The 24,280-nt window shown below is 41.8% G+C and overlaps 1 protein-coding gene across 1 annotated transcript in view; it reads left to right on the top strand.

The window, feature by feature from the left end:
- The window catches only part of gabrb3 (gamma-aminobutyric acid type A receptor subunit beta3), a 370,172-nt gene that overhangs the window by 319,539 nt on the left and 26,353 nt on the right, over positions 1-24,280 (top strand). The window contains exons 7-8 of the mRNA XM_069892543.1: positions 17,066-17,218; positions 21,982-22,226. Of these exons, the coding sequence (XP_069748644.1) occupies positions 17,066-17,218; positions 21,982-22,226 (398 nt within the window). The remainder of the gene's footprint in view (positions 1-17,065; positions 17,219-21,981; positions 22,227-24,280) is intronic.

Here is a 24,280-nt window from a genome sequence, read left to right as displayed (position 1 = left end):
CGAGAAATCAATGCTAGAGATCAATCTTTTCGGTATTCTGCATGAGGTCTCCCGTCCCTTTGCACCTTGGAATTTTGAACTTTCTGCCCGTCTGTTTCTTCTACCAGAGGACATGACTGTACACTTTCCAACAAAGTATTTCATCTGCCCATTCTCCTCATCTATCCAAATCTCTCTTCAGCCTTTCAGTACCCTCAAAACCACTTCTCCTGCCACCTACTTTGGTATCACCTGCAAACTCAGCAACAAAGGCCATCTATTTCATAATCCAAATCATTTATATACAAACATAAAATGAAGCGGCCCCAACATTGACCCCTGAGGAACACCACTGATAACTGTTAGCCAAGCAAAATAGCATCCTTTTTTTCTACTCTCCATTTCCTACTGACCAGCCAATGCTAGTATCCTTCCTGTAATTTAATGGGCTACCATCTTGTTCAGCAGCCTTATGTGTTCTGCAAGAAAGAATTTCAGCGTGGAACTTTGGAAGGAGAATTTGTATCTCTGGATTTTGGATAAAGGAGCTAGTATCTCCAAGCTTTCGATGGAACAGATACTGTCAACATGGTTTATAATAAGTAATTCCCTCTTGCTCGAGGTCTGGAATATTGGGAGGAGGTCTGCGCTGACAGTGAATTTTGAAAGATGCAGGCTTTTTCCATGGTCACTGCAAGGAAAAAGATCCAAGTATGCAGGCCATTACTCTTCAACAGGAACATATTCCCCAGAGATTAGGATAATGAATTTATGTTGAAGAACTGAGAGGGGATACTACCTGTTCTATGGCATTTAGTAACAGAAGCCCATCTATGAGGTGTGAAGCAAGTATTTGCAAGTCTATATGTTTTGCAAATGGCATATCCTGCCCTTGAGATTAACAGAGGGAAGTTACTGTCTATGGCCTTCAAAGGAGTTGGTCATTTCTCTGACCTTTGAAAAAAAGAAGCTCACCTCTGCTAGATTTATATGACATAGCTGCACCAGAGGAAGGCTCAATTCTTATCCCTTAATGTTGTAATATAGGGGTTATGTCTATATGGAGCCTCTGCAGCACCTGGTGTTTCAAGGCAATCTGAATTCAGAAGCAAAGCAGACTCAGGACTGGTTGGTACTTGGAAGGGAGACTGCTTGGAAACACCAGGGGCTGTGCATTTCTGTGAGAGGTGCAGGACGAAGTGGCAACTTTCGGTAAACCAAAATTAAATAATTTCATGATTGTTACATTCTAAATGTAGTGTTATGTGACAATAATGGAACTTCTATCTTATCAATAATATTAAGAACTTCCTTTCTATGAGCTTGGAATTTTTGAAGGATAATGTCCAGACTACCAACACCACCAAGAGTAGATCTAGAACCATAAAATCATAGAGCACTACAGCACAGAAACAGGCCCCTTTGGCCTTTCTAATCTATGCCAAACCTTATTTCACCTAGTCCCACTGATTTGCACCCTGTCCATAGCCCTCCGTACTGCTCCCATCCATGTATTTCACAAAATTCTTCTTGAATGTTACAATTGAGCCCACATTCACCAGTTCAGCTGGCTGCTTGTTCCACACTCTCTTTGTGAAGTAGTTCTCCTCACTCTTTTCCCCGTTCACTCTTAACCAATGTCCTCTGGTTTGTATCTCACTGCCCTAGATGAAAAAGCCTATCTATATTTACTCTGTCTATCCCCCTCATAATTTTAAATACCTCTATCAAATCTCCTTCCATTCTTCTTTGCTCCAGAGAATATATATATATATATATATATATTATATATATTTTATTTTATTTTATTTTTTTAAATTTAGGCATACTGCGCAGTAACAGGCCATTTCAATCCACAAATCCATGCCACCCAATTAACCTACAGCCTGGTATGTTTCAAATGGTGGGAGGAAATTGGAGCCTATGGGGAAGACCCACACAGACATAGGGAGAACATATAAACACCATACAGATAGTGCAGGATTCAAACAATGATCCCGATCGCTGGTGCTGTAAAGGAGTTGTGCTAACTGCTATACCAACCGTGCCGCCCAAAGTCCGACTTGCCTCGTAACTCAGTTCCAAAAGTCCGAGAAAAATCCTAGAACATCCTCTCTGCACTCTTTCTATCTTATTGGTATCTTTCCTGTAGTTAGGTGACCAAAACTGCACATAATACTCCAAATTTGATCTCACTTAAGTCTTGTACAACTTTATGATAACGTCCCAACTCCTATTCCCAATATTTTGATTTATGAAAGCCATTATACCAAAATCTTTCTTTACAACCCTATCTACCTGTGACACCACTTATAGGAAATTATGTATTTGTATTCCCATTTTTCTGTGTTCTACTGCACTCCTCAATAACCCCTACCATTTACCTTGTATGTCCTTTCTTGGTTTATCCTTCCGAAATGCAACATCTCACCCTTGTCTCTGTTAAATTCCATCTGCCATTTTTCAGCCCACTTTTCCAGCTGGTCCAGATTCCTCTGCAAACTTTGCAAACGTTCTTCACAAGAAAGTGAGCTTCATAGACCTGATACTTGAAATTTTGAAAGGGACAGCAATTTCATTCTGCATTCTTGGCAAAGTCCAGGGGAGTCTCAATTCTGGTTGATCAAAACGTGCCATTTATTAAGCATAAGGTTATCGCTGACTCTAATGGCCATTTTTCAATCTTATCCAGTAAACTTTATAACCAATCTAATGTTTTTGTAAACCTCTAAGGACCTAATATTGATGGCCCTCATTTGTTTGAGAAGCTTTTTATCTCTTCTTTTGGTAATAGCCGGCAACTTGAATTGTTGACTGGACACTTCCCTTGGCCATTCTTCTTTTAGAATTGCTAATATAAACAAGTCTGGTATACTCATAAATTTCTTTATGTTACAATCTGGTTTTATAGACGTTTTATAGACTCCATCCTACTGACATTTTTTCTCTAATGTCCACCATACCTATTCACATATTGATTATTTTCTTATAGTCCAACAATTGATATTTTCTATTGATTCTTATGAATATGAATCTATAGTAATTTCTGATCACACTCCTGTGATCTTGTTGATTAATGTACCAGACTTTCCTAAAGTAACCAAGAAATGCTGATTCAACACTATATTACTATTAGGTCCCAATTTTTTGAAATTTATCAAGGATCAAATTGCTTTTATTTTCAGTAAACATTTTACTCCAGATGTATTCTATTAGTAGTTTGGGATGCTTTTAAAGACTTCATTAGAGGTTAAGTAATTTCTTTTATGGTCAACATTAAAAAGAAAGCTAATTATGAGAAAGATGGCTTGGCTAATCAAATTAAATGTATTGATCAACAATATACTTTAACTCCAAAACTTAACCTTTTTAAAAAGAGGATTGAAATTAAAACTAGACATGTCCTTTTTTCTTCCCTACCCTATACAACCGTTACTTCTAAAAAGTAAATCTGAACTTTTTGTTCATGGAGATAAGGCAGAAAAACTATTAGTAAGCCAAATTAAAAGTTATACAGTTAAACGACTTAATACAGGGATCCATAAGTCTGAAGCTAAGAATATAAATGTTCATGCTGAAATAAACGAGACTTTTTCCCAGTTTTATTTTAATTTGTACAGTTCTGATTCGGTTAATGATCAAACATCTATGATGCAATTCTTGGATAGAATGAAATTTCCCACTGTCTCTTAAGAGAACAAATAAAGCTGGAACAGCCTATCTCTCTAAGCGAGATTGCTGCAGCTATTAAGTCTTTGCAGTCCGGCAAAGTTGCCAGGCCAGACAGCTTCCCTGCAGTGTTTTATAAAATATTTTCCCACCTACTGAAACCTCAATTGCATTTAGTTTTATCTCAATCCTTAACAAGTGGAAATCTACGAGAATTTTTTTATGAAGCCCCAGTTTCTTTAACAATTAAAAAGGACCATTAAAATGTTCTTCGTATAGACCAATTTTTCTTTTAAATGTCTTCTTTCTTCTTTGGCTTGGCTTCGCGGACGAAGATTTATGGAGGGGTAATGTCCATGTCAGCTGCAGGCTCGTTTGTGGCTGACAAGTCCGATGCGGGACAGGCAGACACTGTTGCAGTGGTTGCAAGGGAAAATTGGTTGGTTGGGGTTGGGTGTTGGGTTTTTCCTCCTTTGTGTTTTGTCAGTGAGGTGGGCTCTGCGGTCTTCTTCAAAGGAAGTTGCTGCCCGCTGAACTGTGAGGCGCCAAGATGCATGGTTTGAGGCGATATCGGCCCACTGGCGGTGGTCAATGTGGCAGGCACCAAGAGATTTCTTTAGGCAGTCCTTGTTCCTCTTCTTTAGTGCACCTATGTCTCAGTGGAGAGTGAAGAGCTCGCCATATAACATGATCTTGGGAAGGCGATGGTCCTCAATTCTGGAGCCATAACCTACCCAGCGCAGTTGGATCTTCAGCAGCGTGGATTCGATGCTGTCGGCCTCTGCCATCTCGAGTACTTCGATATTGGAGATGAAGTCGCTCCAATGAATGTTGAGGATGGAGCGGAGACAACGCTGGTGGAAGCGTTCTAGGAGCCGTAGGTGATTCAGAGCTGAACAGGAGTGTGGGTATGACAACGGTTCTGTATACGCTAATCTTTGTGAGGTTTTTCAGGTGGTTGTTTTTCCAGACTCTTTTGTGTAGTTTTCCAAAGGCACTATTTGCCTTGGCGAGTCTGTTGTCTATCTCGTTGTCGATCCTTGCATCTGATGAAATGGTGCAGCCGAGATAGGTAAACTGGTTGACCATTTTGAGTTTTGTGTGCCCGATGGAGATGTGGGGGTGCTGGTAGACATAGTGGGGAGCTGGCTGATGGAGGACCTCAGTTTTCTTCAGGCTGACTTCCAGGCCAAACATTTTGGCAGTTTCCGCAAAACAGGACGTCAAGCGCTGAAGAGCTGGCTCTGAATGGGCAACTAAAGCGGCATCATCTGCAAAGAGTAGTTCACGGACAAGTTGCTCTTGTGTCTTGGTGTGAGCTTGCAGGCGCCTCAGATTGAAGAGACTGCCATCCGTGCAGTACCGGATGTAAACAGCGTCTTCATTGTTGAGGTCTTTCATGGCTTGTTTCAGCATCATGCTGAAGATGATTGAAAAGAGGGTTGGTGCGAGAACGCAGCCTTGCTTCACGCCATTATTAATGGAGAAGGGTTCAGAGAGCTCATTACTGTATCTGACCCGACCTTGTTGGTTTTCGTGCAGTTGGATAGAGGAACTTTGGGGGGCATCCGAGGCGCTCTAGTATTTGCCAAAGACCTTTCCTACTCATGGTGTCAAAGGCTTTGGTGAGGTCAACAAAGGTGATGTAGAGTCCTTTGTTTTGTTCTCTGCACTTTTCTTGGAGCTGTCTGAGGGCAAAGACCATGTCAGTGGTTCCTCTGTTTGCGCGAAAGCCGCACTGTGATTCTGGGAGAACATTTTCGGCGACACTAGGTATTATTCTATTTAGGAGAATCCTTGTGAAGATTTTGGTTGCTTTTAAATGTGGACACTGAGATATTATCCAAGATTTTAGCCACCAGGCGAGAAACTATTATATACCTCTAATTTCTCTGAAGACCAGACCAGGTTTATTAAAGGTTGTCATTCTCAATTTAACATTTACTGTTTGTTAGGTATTTTCTACTCCCCTGCAGGTGCATCCTCTGAGTGTATTATTTCCTTAGATGCTGAAAAGGCATTTGACAGGGTGGAATGGGAATCTCTGTTTACTGTGTTATGTAAAGTAAATTTTGGTCTCCAATTTATCAATTGGATAAAATATTTACCACCTACAGCTTTAAAATGGCATCGTGGAACTAGACAATGTTTCCCTTTAAGCCCTTTGCTATTTAACCTGGCGTTAGAATATGTAGCTTTGTTGGGACCAAGCTTTGTTGGGACCAAGGTAAACTGCCTCAGGATCTTCGTGATGCCACCATCATCACCCTGTACAAAAACAAAGGCGAGAAATCAGACTGCTCAAACTACAGGGGAATCACGTTGCTCTCCATTGCAGGCAAAATCTTCGCTAGGATTCTACTAAATAGAATAATACCTAGTGTCGCTGAGAATATTCTCCCAGAATCACAGTGCGGCTTTCGCGCAAACAGAGGAACCACTGACATGGTCTTTGCCCTCAGACAGCTCCAAGAAAAGTGCAGAGAACAAAACAAAGGACTCTACATCACCTTTGTTGACCTCACCAAAGCCTTCGACACCGTGAGCAGGAAAGGGCTTTGGCAAATACTAGAGCGCATCGGATGTCCCCCAAAGTTCCTCAACATGATTATCCAACTGCACGAAAACCAACAAGGTCGGGTCAAATACAGCAATGAGCTCTCTGAACCCTTCTCCATTAACAATGGCGTGAAGCAAGGCTGTGTTCTCGCACCAACCCTCTTTTCAATCTTCTTCAGCATGATGCTGAACCAAGCCATGAAAGACCCCAACAATGAAGACGCTGTTTACATCCGGTACCGCACGGATGGCAGTCTCTTCAATCTGAGGCGCCTGCAAGCTCACACCAAGACACAAGAGAAACTTGTCCGTGAACTACTCTTTGCAGATGATGCCGCTTTAGTTGCCCATTCAGAGCCAGCTCTTCAGCGCTTGACGTCCTGCTTTGCGGAAACTGCCAAAATGTTTGGCCTGGAAGTCAGCCTGAAGAAAACTGAGGTCCTCCATCAGCCAGCTCCCCACCATGACTACCAGCCCCCCCACATCTCCATCGGGCACACAAAACTCAAAACGGTCAACCAGTTTACCTATCTCGGCTGCACCATTTCATCAGATGCAAGGATCGACAATGAGATAGACAACAGACTCGCCAAGGCAAATAGCGCCTTTGGAAGACTACACAAAAGAGTCTGGAAAAACAACCAACTGAAAAACCTCACAAAGATAAGCGTATACAGAGCCGTTGTCATACCCACACTCCTGTTCGGCTCCGAATCATGGGTCCTCTACCGGCACCACCTACGGCTCCTAGAACGCTTCCACCAGCGTTGTCTCCGCTCCATCCTCAACATCCATTGGAGCGCTCACACCCCTAACGTCGAGGTACTCGAGATGGCAGAGGTCGACAGCATCGAGTCCCCGCTGCTGAAGATCCAGCTGCGCTGGATGGGTCACGTCTCCAGAATGGAGGACCATCGCCTTCCCAAGATCGTATTATATGGCGAGCTCTCCACTGGCCACTGTGACAGAGGTGCACCAAAGAAAAGGTACAAGGACTGCCTAAAGAAATCTCTTGGTGCCTGCCACATTGACCACCGCCAGTGGGCCGATATCGCCTCAAACCGTGCATCTTGGCGCCTCACAGTTTGGCGGGCAGCAGCCTCCTTTGAAGAAGACCGCAGAGCCCACCTCACTGACAAAAGGCAAAGGAGGAAAAACCCAACACCCAACCCCAACCAACCAATTTTCCCCTGCAACCGCTGCAATCGTGTCTGCCTGTCCCGCATCGGACTGGTCAGCCACAAACGAGCCTGCAGCTGACGTGGACTTTTTTACCCCCTCCATAAATCTTCGTCCGCGAAGCCAAGCCAAAGAAAAAAGAAGAACATGTAGTCATGCGCTTTTGACAATTGAATGAAATTTCCAGAGCTGGATGTGTCCATAAAGGGAGACCTACTGGGATCATTATCCAAAGACTGCATGCAAAATCATTGAAGACCCCTTCCACCCCACACACAGCATCATTCACTTACTCCCATTGGGAAAGAGGCACAGGAGTATCAGAGTCAACACCACCAGGTTGAGAAACAGCTTCTTCCCACAGGCAGTGAGAATGATGATGGACTAAAGGAACTGTTAACACTAACCATCCGACACTCTCATATTCACAAAACAATATTTATTTATTTGTGTGTATGAATCCTTGTCTTGCATTATCAATGCCTGTTGATTGTGTGCTATGTCTGGTTGTGTGCCTTCATGTTTTGCGCCAGGAACACTGTTTTGTTGAGTTGTACTTGGGAAATCAGATGACAATAAACTTGAGTTGACGACTTGACTGCATTGGATCTTTTTCCAATGTGTGAAACTATGAGCCTGCCTTCTAAACCCCATATACTTGACCTATTCCTTTGAAAGTTTAGAGATAGTTCCTTCTATTGCAAAGCTCATCAACAAACCTGAGCCTTCCAAAGGTGATGACAGAATATGCCTCTCCAAAAATCATAGGCAGAATGGCTTCTCCCAAAAGACGTGGACAGAACCAGCTCCTTCCAAAGTTTGTATATTGTATCTACTATTCCAAAACAGTAGTAATCAACTCTGCCCGAAACCTTTGGGCATGATTCCTACTTTTAAAGCTTGGAAGCAAATATGAGCAGATTGAAATTTCTGATAGATTTATTGTAGATATGAATTTCTGCGACTTGTTTCGTTTGACTGACTTCTCAATTGTATTTTGAAACGTTATGATCGGGGTAATTTGGATAGACGGTGTGATTTTTATGTAAGTTGGCATAAAGCAGAGACACCCCTATTATTCATAACATGAGATTGAATATACAATATAGCCTGAGGTGGCTTTTTCAGTGTGCTTGGGCTTTTGTCATAATGTAATGCATTTGCCATCAGAATATGAAAGGTTTTCCTATTTCCTTTTCACAGTCTACAAAGTACTTTATTGCTTACTTGGTGTTCCCCAATAATTTCTTCTTTAATTGTTTTGTATTTTCTTCCATTTTATTAGCTGCCATGCCAAATCTTGGTATGATGGATCCCGATGCATTAAGAAAGCCATTGAGATGTTTCTTAATAATGAACTCGGAAGAATCCATTCACTAAATCAATACTACAGCAAAATATTGGTTCTACCTAGATAGAGAGAAAAATAAAACTAAATTAAAATACGAAGAACGCTGGAATGTTTGTGTTCAGTTCTGGTCTCCTAATGTGAGGAAGGACATTCTCGCTATTGAGCGAGTACAGTGCTAGTTCCTGAAATGGCGAGATTGATGTATGCAGAAAGGTTGGATAAATAGGGATTGAATACGTTGGAATTTAGAAGGACGAGGGGAGATATGATTGAGGTATATAAAATTTTTAAGGGATGGGACATGATAGGAACTGATTATATATTCCTGATGTTGGGAGAGACTAGGACTAAAGGCCATAGTTTAAGAATACAGGGAAGGCCCTTTAGCACAGAGATGATTAAAAAAATTTACCCAGAGAGTTGTTGGTCTGTGGAATGCTTTGCCACAGAGGGTGGTAGAACCGTGTCCTCTGGATAAGTTCAAGAGGGAGCTAGATAAGGTACTTGTGGACAGGAGAATTAAGGGTTATGGGGAGAAGGCAGGAACAGGATACTGATAGTGGAAGATCAGCCATGATCTAAATGAATGGTGGTGCTGGCTCTATGGGCTGAATGGCCTACTCCAGCACCGATTGTCTATTATCGTTGGTGATGAGAGAAGGCAGTTCATGGCGAGGAAGGCTTTGCTCTGGTCCATCTACACTCCCCTTGTATGAGCCAATGGGAGACACTTATTGTACTAATGGGGAGTTGAGGGAGCTAAAGTGAAAGCAAAAAAGAAAATATGGAAATATAACAAATTAAAATGAATTCCATGGTTCAAGGACACAGGAATTGGTATGGAATCATGGAAGATAGGTGAAGGAGAAGGCCATTCAGTCCTGTGAACATCTGTCCCCGATCCCGGCTTTCTTTGAATATATCTAAGGAACTGGCCTGAACAATGTTCTGTGGAAGAGAGTGTCACAAGTTCACAACTCTCTGAAATGAAGAAGTTTCTCCCCATCTTACTCATAATCCTTCCACTGTGAGCCCTTTTTCTGGACTTCACTACATTAAGAACATTTGTCATGCACCTAATCTTCCAGTCCTCTCAGAATTTTATATGTCTCTATGATATCCTCCCTCATTCTAAATTCCAATACAGACAGTCCCCGGGTTGTGAATGAGATCCGTCTGTCTTTAAGTTGAATTTTCTAGGAACATACGGATCTTATTTAGTGGATTTTTGCTCTGGTTCCAAGGGTAAATATGAGAAAAATTCAAGCCAAATACAAAGTTACACGCTTAACACAGTGTTAACGACAACATGATCTGACTTAAAAATGGCGGACGCCATTCTCCTTCCTCGAGCCTACAAACCACTGAAGCCGTAAGTACGAGTACGAGTTGTCTGAGAGTCAAATGTTATTAACCCTGGGTCTTACTGTATGTTTATTTTTATAAGAAGCATAGAATGAGGTATCATAGATTAAATGGCACAGATCTATAGGATGTCCAGGATTTGAGGGATCACAGTGTTTATCTTCAAGCATCTTTGTAAATTGTAGGGCATGCTGAGAGGGTGGTGAGTAAAGCGAATGGGACTCTGAACTTCATTAACACAACAATAGGTTTCAAACATGGGGAACTCACATTAAGCATTTCTAAAACTGACGTATGTGTTGCCAGTTGTGATCTTCACACTTCAGAAAGACTGTCACAATCCACAAGGCACAGGAAACACTTCCCCGTACAATTCCAGAGCTGCTAGTATTTAGACTGAAGAAGCTAGGATTGTTTTCCTTCCAATTAAAGGTTGTGATGAGATTCAGAGATGTTCAAAGTCCTGGTGGATTTCAAAACAGTTCTATTAGTGGGAATTTCAGGGGGGCAACAGATCTTCAATAGGACAAAACAATACTGGGATGGGACATGAGAAAAACCTTCTTTTACCCCACAAGTAGTTATGATCTGGGACTCCCTATAAGATAACCAAATAGGTGCTTGGGAGAAACTAACCTGTAGGGATGTAGTGAAAAGTAATGGAGTGGTACAGAATAGAAATTTCTGTGTGGAGCTAGCATTGATTGGTTTGGTGGGCTGAATGGCCTTGTTCTGTAATCTTTCTAATCCTCCAACCATGAAAATGGAAAATTATGCAAGAAGACCCAAGTATTTTCTTAATGTAGACGAAGAGTTTCTGGAAGAAACCAGTCAGCCAGCATCTATGGGTAGAGATTTCGACCCGGAGATGCTGTGTGACCTTTTGAGTTCGTCCAGCTGGCAAATGCTGGCAAAATTCCAGCATTTGCAGATTTTTGTGTTTCTCTGTCTTCTTAATGTATCTATCATAACTAAGCCTATCAAGTAATAGAAAGACGCAGTGAGAAAGCGATAGTGAGATTATCAATCCCTGCTTACAAGGGAACCAGCACACTAGAATAGATAACCCATTAATCTTTATGATAGCTCAACAGAACAAGGCTTGTTGGTGTGTCTACTCAAGGGGAAGTGGTCAATTATGTTTTAAATATAAATTTTTTAAAATTTAAATTTGGACATGCATCACAGTAATAGGCCCTTCTAGTCCACGAGCCCATGCCACCAATTACACCGAATTGACCTACAATCCTGCTACGTTTTGGACGGTGGACGGAAAATGGAGCTCCTAGCGGAAACTCACACACGTAGGGAAAACATACAAACTCCTTACAGACAGCGCTGGATTCAAACCCCAGTCACTGGCACTGTAACAGAGTTGTGCCATCTGCTATGCTAAACGTACCACCTTCTGAGATCTTCCTGTTTTTTTTTTCTCTCTATCACACTAGCAAGAAACCAAAAACAGTAATTGCACATGGAGAAAAAGGCAACTTTGCTACTTGGTTGCTGCCCTTCCACCGTAAGTAAGTGACAATGAATATGTAAGGTGGAAATGGCAACAGGAAGCAGTCGCATCAGTTACATTATTGGAAGCTGCCAAGAAAACCTCTCCAAAAGGATTTGGAGACACTGTATTTGTCTCGCTGATCCACATTTAATGTCAGGGCTGTCATTGGGCAGCAGCACTGCTGGGTTAAAAAGCCTTTGGTTTAATGTTTCAGGAACAGTTTTTGCTCTGTCTTTTGGATGCAACTTCTCACCATAGCAACCCAAGGAGCCATAGCAACACACTCCCACCCACAGAAGGTTGAATTGCCTGATTTGCAGTTGTGGGCTTGCATTTAACTGAAAAAAAAAAATGATTTCCTTCCTTCTGAATCTGCACCGTGATGAACAAATAGTGCAGGAAAAAAATCATATTGAAAAAAAAACTTTAAAAATCTTCTACCATTCACTCTGCAGGTTGAAACACGAAGCCAATACAGCATTACTCCTGAGGGTTTAATTCCCTCCATGAGCTATTTTTAGCTCACTGAATGCATTAACTTCCATCTTCAAATCTTTTAACGCAGTCTCGAACCATTTAAAATAAATGGACAACAACATGGACTATCAGGGCAGAAATCTCATGCTAATGGACTCCAACTACAGCTCAGAGTGAATTAAAACCTTGAGATTCTTCAACTTGATAGGTCACCACATCATAATGCATGCCAAACGCAAGACCTCTCTTGGAATAGTGTGTTTCGTTCTAGTCACCTCACTACAGGAAGGATGTGGATGCTATTGAAAGGACGCAGAGGGGATTTACATGGAGGTTGTCTGGATTAGAGAGTTGGCCTAATGAGGAGAAGTTGAGTGTACTTGGTGTTTTTGCCTTGGAGCAACAGAGCATGAGACCTGATAGAGATGTATAAGCCCCAGCGCTGAAATGGCTAATATGATGGGGCATAATTTTAAGGGGCTTGGGAGTAAGTACAGCAGGGATGCAAGAGGAAAGATTTTCACACAGAATTGCCAGTAATAGTACAGTAGGCAGGTACAGTAGGATCTTTCAAGAGACTATTCAATAGGTACATGGAACTGAGAAAAATAGAAGGATATGGCAATAGGGAAATTCTAAGCAGTTGATATAGAAGGTTATTAGGTCAGCACAACACTGTGGGCCAAATGGCCTAAACTGTACCGTAGATTTTGATTTTGATGCTTTACATTCTCTCTTTTGCCTTAATGATTTGAATACTTTGCTAATTAAAACAATTAAGAGTAAATAAAATAAGTAAAAATAGCTAACCTGTACTTGCTTTTCTACTCGAGATCATTGATCCTATTAAATGTATGCGGCTGTGTATAAACCAACACTGGCAAAAATGGAGAGTACTTCTGTACCTTCTGCTGGGCTAAGTGCTGAATCCAGTAGCAGGTCCACCAGCATCGGATGTGGAGAGAAAAGGAGAGAACTTCTTCAGGTTAGACATCCCTCAAAGAGATTTCGCAGGGGAGCCACTATATGGAGTGAGACATAGAAATCTGCAATTATAATAAAAGCACAGAAATACTGGAGAAAATCAATAGGTCCAGCAGTGTCCATAGGAGGTAAAGATCTATTCCTAAAGTTTTAGGCCTGAGCCCTTCTTCAAAGCAGGTGACATTTAAATGAAGGAAATGGCAGGGGGAGGAGTACAGACCAACAGACAAAAAGTAATTGGATATGGACAAGAGGGCAGGAGAAAGGAAAGGTGAGAAATTATAGCAGGAAGGGGGGAGTAGGATGCTCTGTGAATGCAGAGCTGAGGTAAAAGAGGCAAAAGAGATAAGGGAAGAGAGAGGGACAGAGCTTCAGGAAAGGAGAAATGGGAGGTTGGGGCAGTGGCTAATGGAAACTGGAGAAGTCAGTGTTAATGCACTCCAGTTGGAGGGTGCCCAGAAAGAGGATGAGGTGTTCTCCAGCTCCAGCTGAACTGTCAGAAGATTGAGAAAAGTCTGACACAGTTCTCTGCGGAACCACTGGTTAAAGCTAAGTACGATCAAGCCTTTTAACTTTGATACTTATGAGTTAGGAGTCATTCAGCTAGTTTAATGAGATCCACTATTCAATGAGATCATGGGTGATCTAATTGTCACCCCATTTCCGGATTTTATTTTACTTTTAATGATTCAGGCATAGTTAGAAGGTCATTCTGTCCATGAAACCAGTGCCACCCAATTAACCCATGAACACTCTAAATGTTTGCAAGGTGGGTGGAAACCAGAGCACCCAGAGAAAACCTACATAGGTCATGGGAAGAATATATAAAGTCCTCACAGACAGCTCTGGTTTGGAACTCGAGATGCTGTAGCACTAATTGTTACACTAGCCATGCCAATCCACCTTCTTACCAATCCACCTCGGCCTTCAAAGTCTCCAAGGTCACTGCTTCCACTGCCTCTTGAGGAGGAGTATCAGATACTCATGATCTCCGGATGGCTCACGTCTGTCTTGCAGAGAGTGGCCCCATACTCATTAACGGCACAAGGAAACATTCTTCTGACACTAGTTGCTCCACTACCAGTCTTTAACCAACCGGAGGAAACATGCTCTCCACATCCGTCCTGTCAATACCCCTCAGAATATTTAATATTGCATTTTCCAATTGAACTGGTAATTATAATAATGCTACATAATCATTTACACTGACATTTTTTGATCTTATCTCAAGTTTACCCATGACCCCATTATATGCATGTATGTTATTGGTCATTGCTCTGAATTTTAAAAGCCAAAAGCTTAATGCAAAATGAATGCATGAGGATTTAAAATGTATTGTAAACAAATACAAAATAATATTTTCAATAAATTTTCAAAATTTAAATTTTCTTTTTATTGTTCGTAAAAGTGAAAATAACTAAAGATCTATACATTAACTACACCTCCACTAACTTCAGAAGAACTAAGTAATTTGATACTTCATCGTTTTATGTCATGGTGTTATTCTAACAATTAAGTGTTCAGTGATGTGGTGTCTGCGCACTGGAGTTTGTCATGCCTGCATTGGACATGGCAATAACTCAAAGCAGAACAAAATATAGAGAAGCAAGAGGCTGCAGATGCCAGAATATGGAACCAAAAAACACTGCTTGAAGAACTCGCAGGGTTGAGGAATAGTCAATGTTTCACTTTGGGGCTGACCACACTTCCAATTATAAAATTTGGTTGTACTTTTCTCAGCCAATTCTCCTGGTATGTTGTGCTCTAGTGGTGTAGCACTAATTGTAACACTAGCCATGCCAATCCACCTTCTTACCAATCCACCTTGGCCTTCAAAGTCTCCAAGGACACTGCTTCCACCGCCTCTTGAGGAGGAGTATCAGATACTCATGACCTCTGGATGGCTCATGCCTGTCTTGCAGAGAGTGGCCCCATACTCATTAACGGCACAAGGAAACATTCTTGTTTAATGGAACACAATGAGTTGGCACGAATCGACCTCATGCTAAGAGTCGCTCACCCATTCATGTTGCCTAATGCTCCACAAAAAAAATATATTTTTCTTCGCTAAAAATCCCCTATGGTCTTTTCTCTGCAACATCAATGTTAATTTTTTTTAAATCCTGTCTCCTTTGAAATAAATGGCCCCACCATCAGACTTTAACAGCCATTACCCTGTATTCTCTTCTCAAATCTCTCAGAACACTTAATTTTCTTCTCAGCCTCCAATAACTCCTTAGCATAATGGGACACTTTGGTGGTTTTCCAATGCTTTGTTGTTAATTGAAAATAAAGGATGACAAACAGACCATTTCTTCTCAAGGATATTCTCGTTCTTCTACTTTGGCTTAGGATGGAATTTGATTTGCTTCCAATCTGGTTTTGTGGGCTCTGAGGAAGCTAATAAGGCCAAGGTGAGAACTGCAGACTTCTCCACAGATGGGACAAAAGGTGACTGGCAGGTCTATAGTTCATGAGCTTTCCTCTGGGCTTCTGTGTCATTCCAATGAATGGACTGAAGACTTCAAAATCATCCTGAAGAGTCCTTCTCCACTTTGAGCCTGAGCCGGTGGGATGCTGCATTTCTTCTAGGAGGCTCTGAGCACATGTCCTCTGTCCTCCCATGACAGAGATTGTTCATCAAGATTTGGCTGATCTGAGTCTTAACCCAGATGGATTGCATAATACTCATGGCAATCCAATATCAACCATTCTCACTTGTTTAATTGTCAGTTGAGGGCCAAGCTTTTTGAAAAGATTTCAATTTCTGTTATCCCTTGTGAAAAGAAGCTAATAAGGCATTGCACAGTCATACAGCACAAAACAGGCACCAGCCGAACTTGTTCAAACAATCCACATTGGCTTTCTGGGCAAGTCCTGGGGTTAAAATGTCACAGAACTTCGACCCAATGTCCACGTGGGCCAAGTTGGCATTCTTGGATGGCATTTGGACTGCATCTTTCGAAACCCTTCCTATCCATATATCTGTCCAAATTCAGTTTTCATGTTGCAATTGTTCCTGCTTCCCAGCTTTCTCTGGCAGCTCATTCCAGATGTGGAGTACACTTTGAGTGAAAAAAATTGCCCAGCAGGTCCCTCTTAAAACCCTCCCCTCTCACCATAAACCAGTATTTCTGGTTCTAGAATTATCACCCCTTGGATAAAGAAAATTGAAGTAAGTTTTTACTTTATCCATTCCTTCATGATTGTATAAACCTTTACAATGTCATCCCCTCTACCTTCCAAGGAATAAAGACCCATCCTATCTAACCTCTCCTTGATACTAAAGCCTTCCAGTGCTGGCAAAATCCTGGTCAATCTCCTATCTACCCACTTTGGACTTATTGATATGCTTCCTGTACTGGATGACCAGAACTGCACACAGTGACACCTGAATAGCCCAGTTATAATTTTGTGTTTCCATATTCTTGAATTCCCCATGTACGAAATGACACTTATCCTATAAAATCTATAATTAAAAATGTTAAGTAGATCACTCCATAATATTCAGTATTGAACAGAAAATATGACCTACCTCCATAAACTGTTCTTCGCTTAAACACATTTGCAATGAGTTGTGCTCTCGAAAAAATTGTGTGCTGGTTGGTGCATAGTCCCTCAATAATCTGTGTTAAACTTGGGCAATGTCAGCAATGAATTCGAGATTGAAAGCTTGTGGACTTTCCCCACTGACTGGTAATGTTAAGGGGACATTGCTCAGAATAAAAGAAAATTAAGAGAAATTTGAAAAGAAATCAGAGTGATTTTTCATCCTTGTTGCTAATTCCTGAATTATGTTTTTAAATTATGGTTCGATTAAAAAAAAATCAAAGACGTGTTGTGTAAAGTATATTAGACAATTTTAAGCATATCCTTCAAAGGGGCTCGTGCACTTTCCCTGGAGATGTGCACCCTTGAGAATACCTCAACAAGTTTCGGCAGTGTGTGAACATAATTCTTTTATGAAGCGGCACGTTCCTCATTTGTTTTCCCAGGTGCATATCCTCGACTGTCACTCAGCTTCAAGTTAAAGAGAAATATTGGCTACTTCATTCTTCAAACATACATGCCATCCATTCTGATCACAATCCTTTCCTGGGTGTCATTTTGGATCAATTATGATGCTTCAGCTGCAAGAGTTGCCCTGGGTAAGTGAGATAAAAAAGTATTTTTTTTAATAAATACTGCAGGCAGGCAAAATGAGATGTATTTGAAGACACTTGAGTGTGTGATTTATAACAAAAAAAAATAGAAAACTGATAGAATCTATCAAAGTGCTTTTATTCTGACATCTGATATAAATGCGAACCAAGTTTTGCTGAGTTTGGTGCCTCATATTGGTTCACAAGATATGAGCCTCTCTGTCCGTTCACAGCGGGCCCTGGAATAGATTGATGATGTATCATAGCACTGGCCAGCACAATGACTCGGTGCTGTCTGTGCCGACCTTCCACATTCCCCCTGTAATATGCATTTCTTCTGGGGTGTTCTGGATTCCTCTCACATCCCAAAGCACGTACAGGTAGGTAGGTTAATTGGCTCCAATGTCTCATCATAGAGCTATACAGCATGGAAATGGGCCTTTTGGCTCAGCTCATCCATGCCTACCAAATTGCCCATCTGAGCTATTCCCACTTGGCCCACTTTTCTCTGACCGTTTCCAATGCATGCACCTGTAAAAATGTCTTTTAAATATTGTAATTGTGCATGAATCTATCACTTCCTCTGCCAGCTCATTTTGGCAGACTAAAGGAAATTTCATGTAATATTACATTTCCAGTTTTGTTACATGACCATAAAGGGCGATGTGTTTAGCGAAGCAGTTAGCGCAATACAATTACAGTGCCAGCGACCTGAGTTCGAATCCGGCACTGTCTGTAAGGAATTTGTACATTCTCCAACTGTCTGCTTGGATTTTTCCCGGTGCTCCAAGTTTCCTCTCACTCTCCGAAATGTATGGGGCTGTTGGTTAATTTGGGTGTGTGGCCGCCCGCAATTGTGGAGATCGGGCCAGCACATCGCGCAACAGCAGACGCAGACAGAGATCGCTAAAACAACTCTCAGGACAATGAACCGGCGGGGGTAGAAGCTGGGGCAGCATCAGACCAACTGCCCTAGAATGGCGTTGGTCAAGTTGCCCAGTTAACTCAGCAGAAACAGGCTGGGAAAAAAGGGCATTCATATGCATGGACGTTCCCGCCATTATTGTTATTCATATGGATGACTGTCAATCAGCAAAAACGGCGGGAACTTGAACAATATAAAAGTAGCCTTTCCAGCCCTAATAAATGAGTGAGCTTAACCTGCCACACTGTGTGTGTATGTTTCTTTGTAGCGGTCGGCTGCAGGTATAATTGGTCGACACATGTTTAATTGCTAAATGCTGTAAATAAGATTTACAAAAATTTATCAAAGAATCTTGAATTTTTCATATCTACCACCTTCTGTATGAATAAAAGATGGCCTTCAGGTGCATTTTAAATCTTTTCCCTCTCACCTTAAACTCCTGCCCTTGAGTTTCAGATTCTCCTCCCCTCGCAAAATAACTGTGATTGTTCTCCTTTCTCATGTTCCTCGTGATTTTGTGTACCTCTATAAGGTCACCCCTCCAGCCTCCAATTGTCTACGCCTATCATGCCACTTCAGCCCTCCAGAAACCCTAATAACCTCATAATCTTTTCTGCACCCTGTCCAGTTTAGTGACTGGACAGAGTGGGCGGTGTGGGAGGAATTAATGGGAACCTGGGAAGAATAGATTGATTTTTGGTAGGATTAGGGTAAAAATAAGTGGTTGATGGATCGAAGAATTGTGTGTGCAGTCATATGTCATCAGATTCAACACGGTTTCATTCCTGCCACTGTCAGACTCCTGAGTTAACCCCTAAATAGCAAAAATTATGTGGGGGGCCTTTGCTCCATACCAACTGATTTATCTCCATAAATCTGCACTTTTGTACTCTTACTTGTTGTACATGGATAAGATATCTCCTGGTTTGCTTGCAAAACAACCTCTATTACTGAATCTTGGTACTCGTGACAATAAACAAGAGCGTAAATGTACTGTCTCTAAAGACCATGAACAGCCATCACCTGAAAACCCAATGAAAACACATGGAACTAAATTTAATTCCAGTGTTAGCACCAAGCATTAGAATCATTAAATAAATTCTAAGACACACAATATAATTAAGAAAAAGACTTGTGTCAGGCATAGTTTGTCTTTAAGGTCTACACAAGCAGTTAGAAAAACAATTGAAATCGTCATGAATATTATCAAGATTCTGCAGGACATCAGATTTGTTATAAAAGAGAATGGTTTGAGACACATAATGTCTCCCTTCCATTGGCAATAAATGTGGCAGGCTGTGTAATTTCTCTGGAGCTTAACTGCTCGAGTTTGAAGTGCAGTGAAATTTATTACCGACATAACCAGCAGTATCTAGAATATGAATATGAAATAAACATTATTCCTATTATTTATTATTCATGGAGCCTTCAAATTGGTTGATGAAAAGCCATAGCCAGTTTGATAATTTTGAGGCTGCAATTAAAATGAAAGCTCACTCCTCTATAAGCCACCTCAATCCAACTGTCCATTTTATCAAGCAGGATACTTTTATTTTAACATATGGACAAAAATGACTTCTTAATTGTGTGAACTTTTAAGGTACTAATATCATACTTACAACCCCAGTGCTTTAAGGGAGCTATTAATTTGTTTAAAATCAATGAACTAATTATACCCTATTAAAATATGTCATCAGGATATAAGCCTTCTTGCTCTCAACCGGCAGAAGAGTTGGACAATATACATAGAGTATATTGTTAACCATTCCCATTATTTTGACTTCCCTCATCATATTTGCAAAAATTAAAATATCAGAATGTAATGGCCATGTCGGATCTTTGACCACTCTTGAGTTCTGAAGCTTTGATCTCTATCTCTAAAATGGTGGCGCTGCCGGAGCTGCTTTAACGGTAATGCTGATGCCAATGCGGACCCAGGAAGAGCTCTCCTCCACAGGGTCTGTCTGCCCAGTCCGACTGCCATCGGCTCCATACAGGCTTTAAACAGCCTGTTAAAGGAGCCAACGGTGACATTTTAAAAACCCGTAACTACGGGATCTGCGCCCAAAATGGCGGTGCCCATGATCGGAAGCAGCCACAAGGGGTTGCAGACTCCAGGGAAGCATAGGACTGGTGCAGGGCACCATTTGCGAAAGAGAAGCAGAGGAGATGACCCACGGGATGGTGACCTTGGCGGAGGACCAATGAGAGGATCTGAGGCTGAAGAACACACAGGCGGTGTGCTGTTGGCGACTTGAGGCGAGAAACCCACACAGTCTGCGGACTGCTGGCAACTGCAGTTAAAGGACTCCCAACAGGCAGTGGACAGATGGTAACTGACATGAGACTGACTGAAGTGGTACCAGGTATCGGAACCAGGATGCAAGAAGGCACTGTAGGCTTCCTGATTGTGTCAGAGGTGTGCATCTGGAGCTTGGATTGCTGATGGTTTGGAAGGATAGCTATGTGGCTGCCGAAGCTATGGGAGCACTGGAGGCAAAGCCATGGAAATTCAGTGATCCTGGGAGTTCTGTCTTTTGCACCTCTTTCTCTTTTGTAAGGGGTGCTGGGCAATTTTTGCTGATAGCAAATCTTTGTCTGCCTTACAGAGTAGACTAAAAGAAATTTCATGAAATACTACATTTTCTTTTATTGCTTGACAATTAAATAATTTTGAATATCCAGAATTAGTTTCTGCCCCATGATATCCACCAAAATAAATTCCCAGTATAAAACAACATAAAGCTGATTTCAGTGAATGGCAGTTGAACACAGGCAATGTTTTCCAATTTAACCAAGGCTCCTCTTGCTGCCATGTTGTACCTTTACAGAGACCACACCATGTATCATCGATATTGGCCATATGCAGAAAACAAACATTCAAAGGGATTTGCTCATCTGTTTTACAGGCAGAAATAACCCACAGATTCAATCCACAAGTGAGAATGCATTTCACTTCCCCAATATTTATTGCAGAGCCCTCTGCACAAGAGAGCCTGCAACCAGGACATTCTTATTGATGATGAGTTTCTGAATCCCAGGATGACTGATGCTTAAAGCATGCCCAAAGGTCATTAAAAGCAGGATAGGTTGAGAAACCAGTCTGCCCCTGATCATCGCTTACAAATGTGCGAGTACCCAGAAAGACCCAAATATTTTGCCGTTTGCGGATTACGTTGTATCAGGATGGTCGAATGGTTAACCCAATGGATTCAAGACCCAATGAGTGATTGTACTTTATTTAGAGTTCAAAGTTAAGACTTGTTGTCAGAGTATGTAGATAATATCATATCCACCCCTGAGATCTTTTGTCCTGTGGGCAAGGCAGAATAACTACTTATTGGTAGTGCAAACAATTGTACTCAAGAAGATAAATACATGTAAACAAACTGACTGTGCATTACAGAGAGAAAAAACAATCAATAAAGTGCAAAAGTGAGAGTCCTTAAATGAGTCCCTGATTTAGTCCATTGTTGAGGAGTCTGATGGTGGAGGGGTAGCAGCAGTTTCTGAACCTGGTGGTGCATGTCTTGCACCTCTTTCCTGGTGAGATCAGTGAGAACAAGAGTGTGTGCTGGGTGATGTGAATCCTTGATGATTGCTGCTGCTCTCCGACTGCTGCGTTCCCTGTAGATTTTCTCAATGGTGGGGAAGCTTTTGCCTGTGATATCCTGGGCTGTTTCCATGACCTTTTGCAGGGTTTTCCACTCAGAGGTATTGGTGACTCATAGCAGACCATAAGGCAGCCAGCCAGCACATTTTGTGCCACACATCTGTAGAAATTTATCAGGGTTTCCGATGTCATACAAAACCTCCCCCAAATCTTATTTGTAATTCTCAACAGGAATCACAACCGTCTTGACTATGACAACCATCAACACTCATCTGAGAGAAACCCTTCCGAAGATCCCCTATGTCAAGGCCATCGACTTGTACCTGATGGGTTGCTTTGTGTTTGTCTTCCTGGCCTTGCTTGAATATGCATTTGTCAACTACATCTTCTTCGGGAGAGGGCCACAGATGCAGAAGAAGCTGGCGGAAAAGACAACGAAAGGCAACAACAGTCGGCATAAGTATGAAGGCAACAGGGTAAGAGAACGTAAACCCTCCACACCCACTGAGGAACATTCTGTGGCTGTTTTAATTTCAGTTGTCATCGAGCTTTACCAATGTTTGTTTGAGATTTAACGCCAGATCTTTGCGTATGTTAGAGATGGGGAAACAAATAGGATGGGTCACCTAGCTTTTAACTTCAATGGGAAGGAAGGTTGTTTAATTAGTAGATAGTCCAATGCTGCAGCCAGAAGTTTCAACTAACCTTCTTAAAATTTGTATGTTCATGAGGATGGGAGTCAATTTAGGAGAAAGAGCACACTCCAAAGAAAAACCACAGAGATAATCTGTTTTATTAAAATGGTTCAATTGAGAGGGTTGCCTTTTGAGATAGGAAAGACACAGGTAAAAGACACAGCTCAGTAGTATAGGATACTTAGGCAATCTTTTCCCATCCTATGACTGGTTATGTCTGCTCTTTGAGTCCTGTTCCATCAGTTCTGCCATCTTCCCATTGGCCATCATATTAACTTTGGGAAAAAATGGGATAGATCACTACTGAGACCACGTTACTTCTTTAATAATGTTTCTGGGAATGGTCTTCTGCTGGGAGCCCAGCTTCAAGGGCATTGGCAAGGCACACTGAATTGCAAGGTTCTCCCAGGGTGATCCCCAACAAGGTTATATTCAAGGTTATATTCACCAAATTATAGGAAAGATATAAACAAAATAGAGAGAGTGCAGAGAAGGTTCACGAGAATGTTGACAGGATTTCAGGGTCTGAGTTACAGGGAAAGGTTGTGCAGACTGGGGCTTTTTTCTCTGGAGCGTAGAAGATTGAGAGGGGACTTGATAGAGGTGTTTAAGATTTTAAAAGGGACAGACAGAGTAAATGTGGATAGGCTTTTTCAATTAAGAAAGGGGGAGATTCAAACTAGAGGACATGGTTTAAGATTGAAGGGGGAAATTATAAGGGGAACATGAGGGGACATTTCTTTACGCAGAGGGTGGTGGGGATGTGGAATGAGCTTCCGGCAGACGCGGTCGAGGCGGGATCATTGGTTACATTTAAGGAAAGACTGGATCGTTACATGGATAGGAGGGGACTAGAGGGGTATGGACCGAGTGCTGGTCAGTGGGACTACGAGGGTGGGGATTTGCTACGGCATGGACTAGTAGGGCCGAACTGGCCTGTTCTGTGCTGTAAGTGGTTATATGGTTATATGGTTATATGATCCTCCTCCACATTCACCAGTTATGAAAGGCACAACTTATGTTCATCAATATTCAAAATCAGCCAGTATCTGTAAAAATGCAAACAATATATTTTTTTTTGGCCCAGGAGCCCAATGATACCCAATTGACCCACGTCCCCAGTTTATTTTGAATGGTGGGAGGAAACCGGAGCACCTGGAGGAAACCCACGCAGGCACAGGGAGAACCTGCAAGCTCCTTACAGAGAACGCCAGATTCCAACCCCAGTCGCAGACACTAACCACTGTACTAACTACTAACTTTCTTTAAGATTAAAATTATTAAAAATTTTGGGAAAAAATACAAATACATGCACACACACACGCACACACAAATTATGCACAAGCACACAAGAACATGTACACAAATAAACAAACATGTGCATGCATGTGTGCACATGTACAAATGTGCACACGCATGCACACACGATTAATTTATTAATGTGAGGACTTTTCTCCTGATAGCCCCATTTCTCCTCTTTCCATCCAGTGGGTGTGTCAGTCCTGGTGCAGGCTCAGTGTGCAGATATCAGTGTCTAAGTCCCAGGGAATGTGAAGATGCGGGTACAGCGGCTACTGGCCAATAGCTAACATTCTGGAGTTATAGGATAGCTGCAGTTGCCCTGTGCCCTTGTCCTTGTGTTCAGCTTGTTGTTCTTTTTGTTCTTTTAGCTTATCAGATATGTCCCAATACCCTTCCTGAGGGTTCTGTTTTCAGGCAACACAAACCTTCCTGAAATTGCTCCATCTTTCAGTGGAGATCAGCCTGGTTGTGCGAGACATACGGCCTCAAGGTGCTATATGCTCCCTTATGTCAACGAGAGCAGCAATTGGACA

The sequence above is a fragment of the Narcine bancroftii genome, chromosome 7 (genome assembly GCF_036971445.1).
Source record: "Narcine bancroftii isolate sNarBan1 chromosome 7, sNarBan1.hap1, whole genome shotgun sequence".
Taxonomy (NCBI): Eukaryota; Metazoa; Chordata; class Chondrichthyes; order Torpediniformes; family Narcinidae; genus Narcine; species Narcine bancroftii.
Note: the sequence above shows the minus strand (reverse complement) of the source record. Positions and strands in the feature narration are given on the sequence as shown.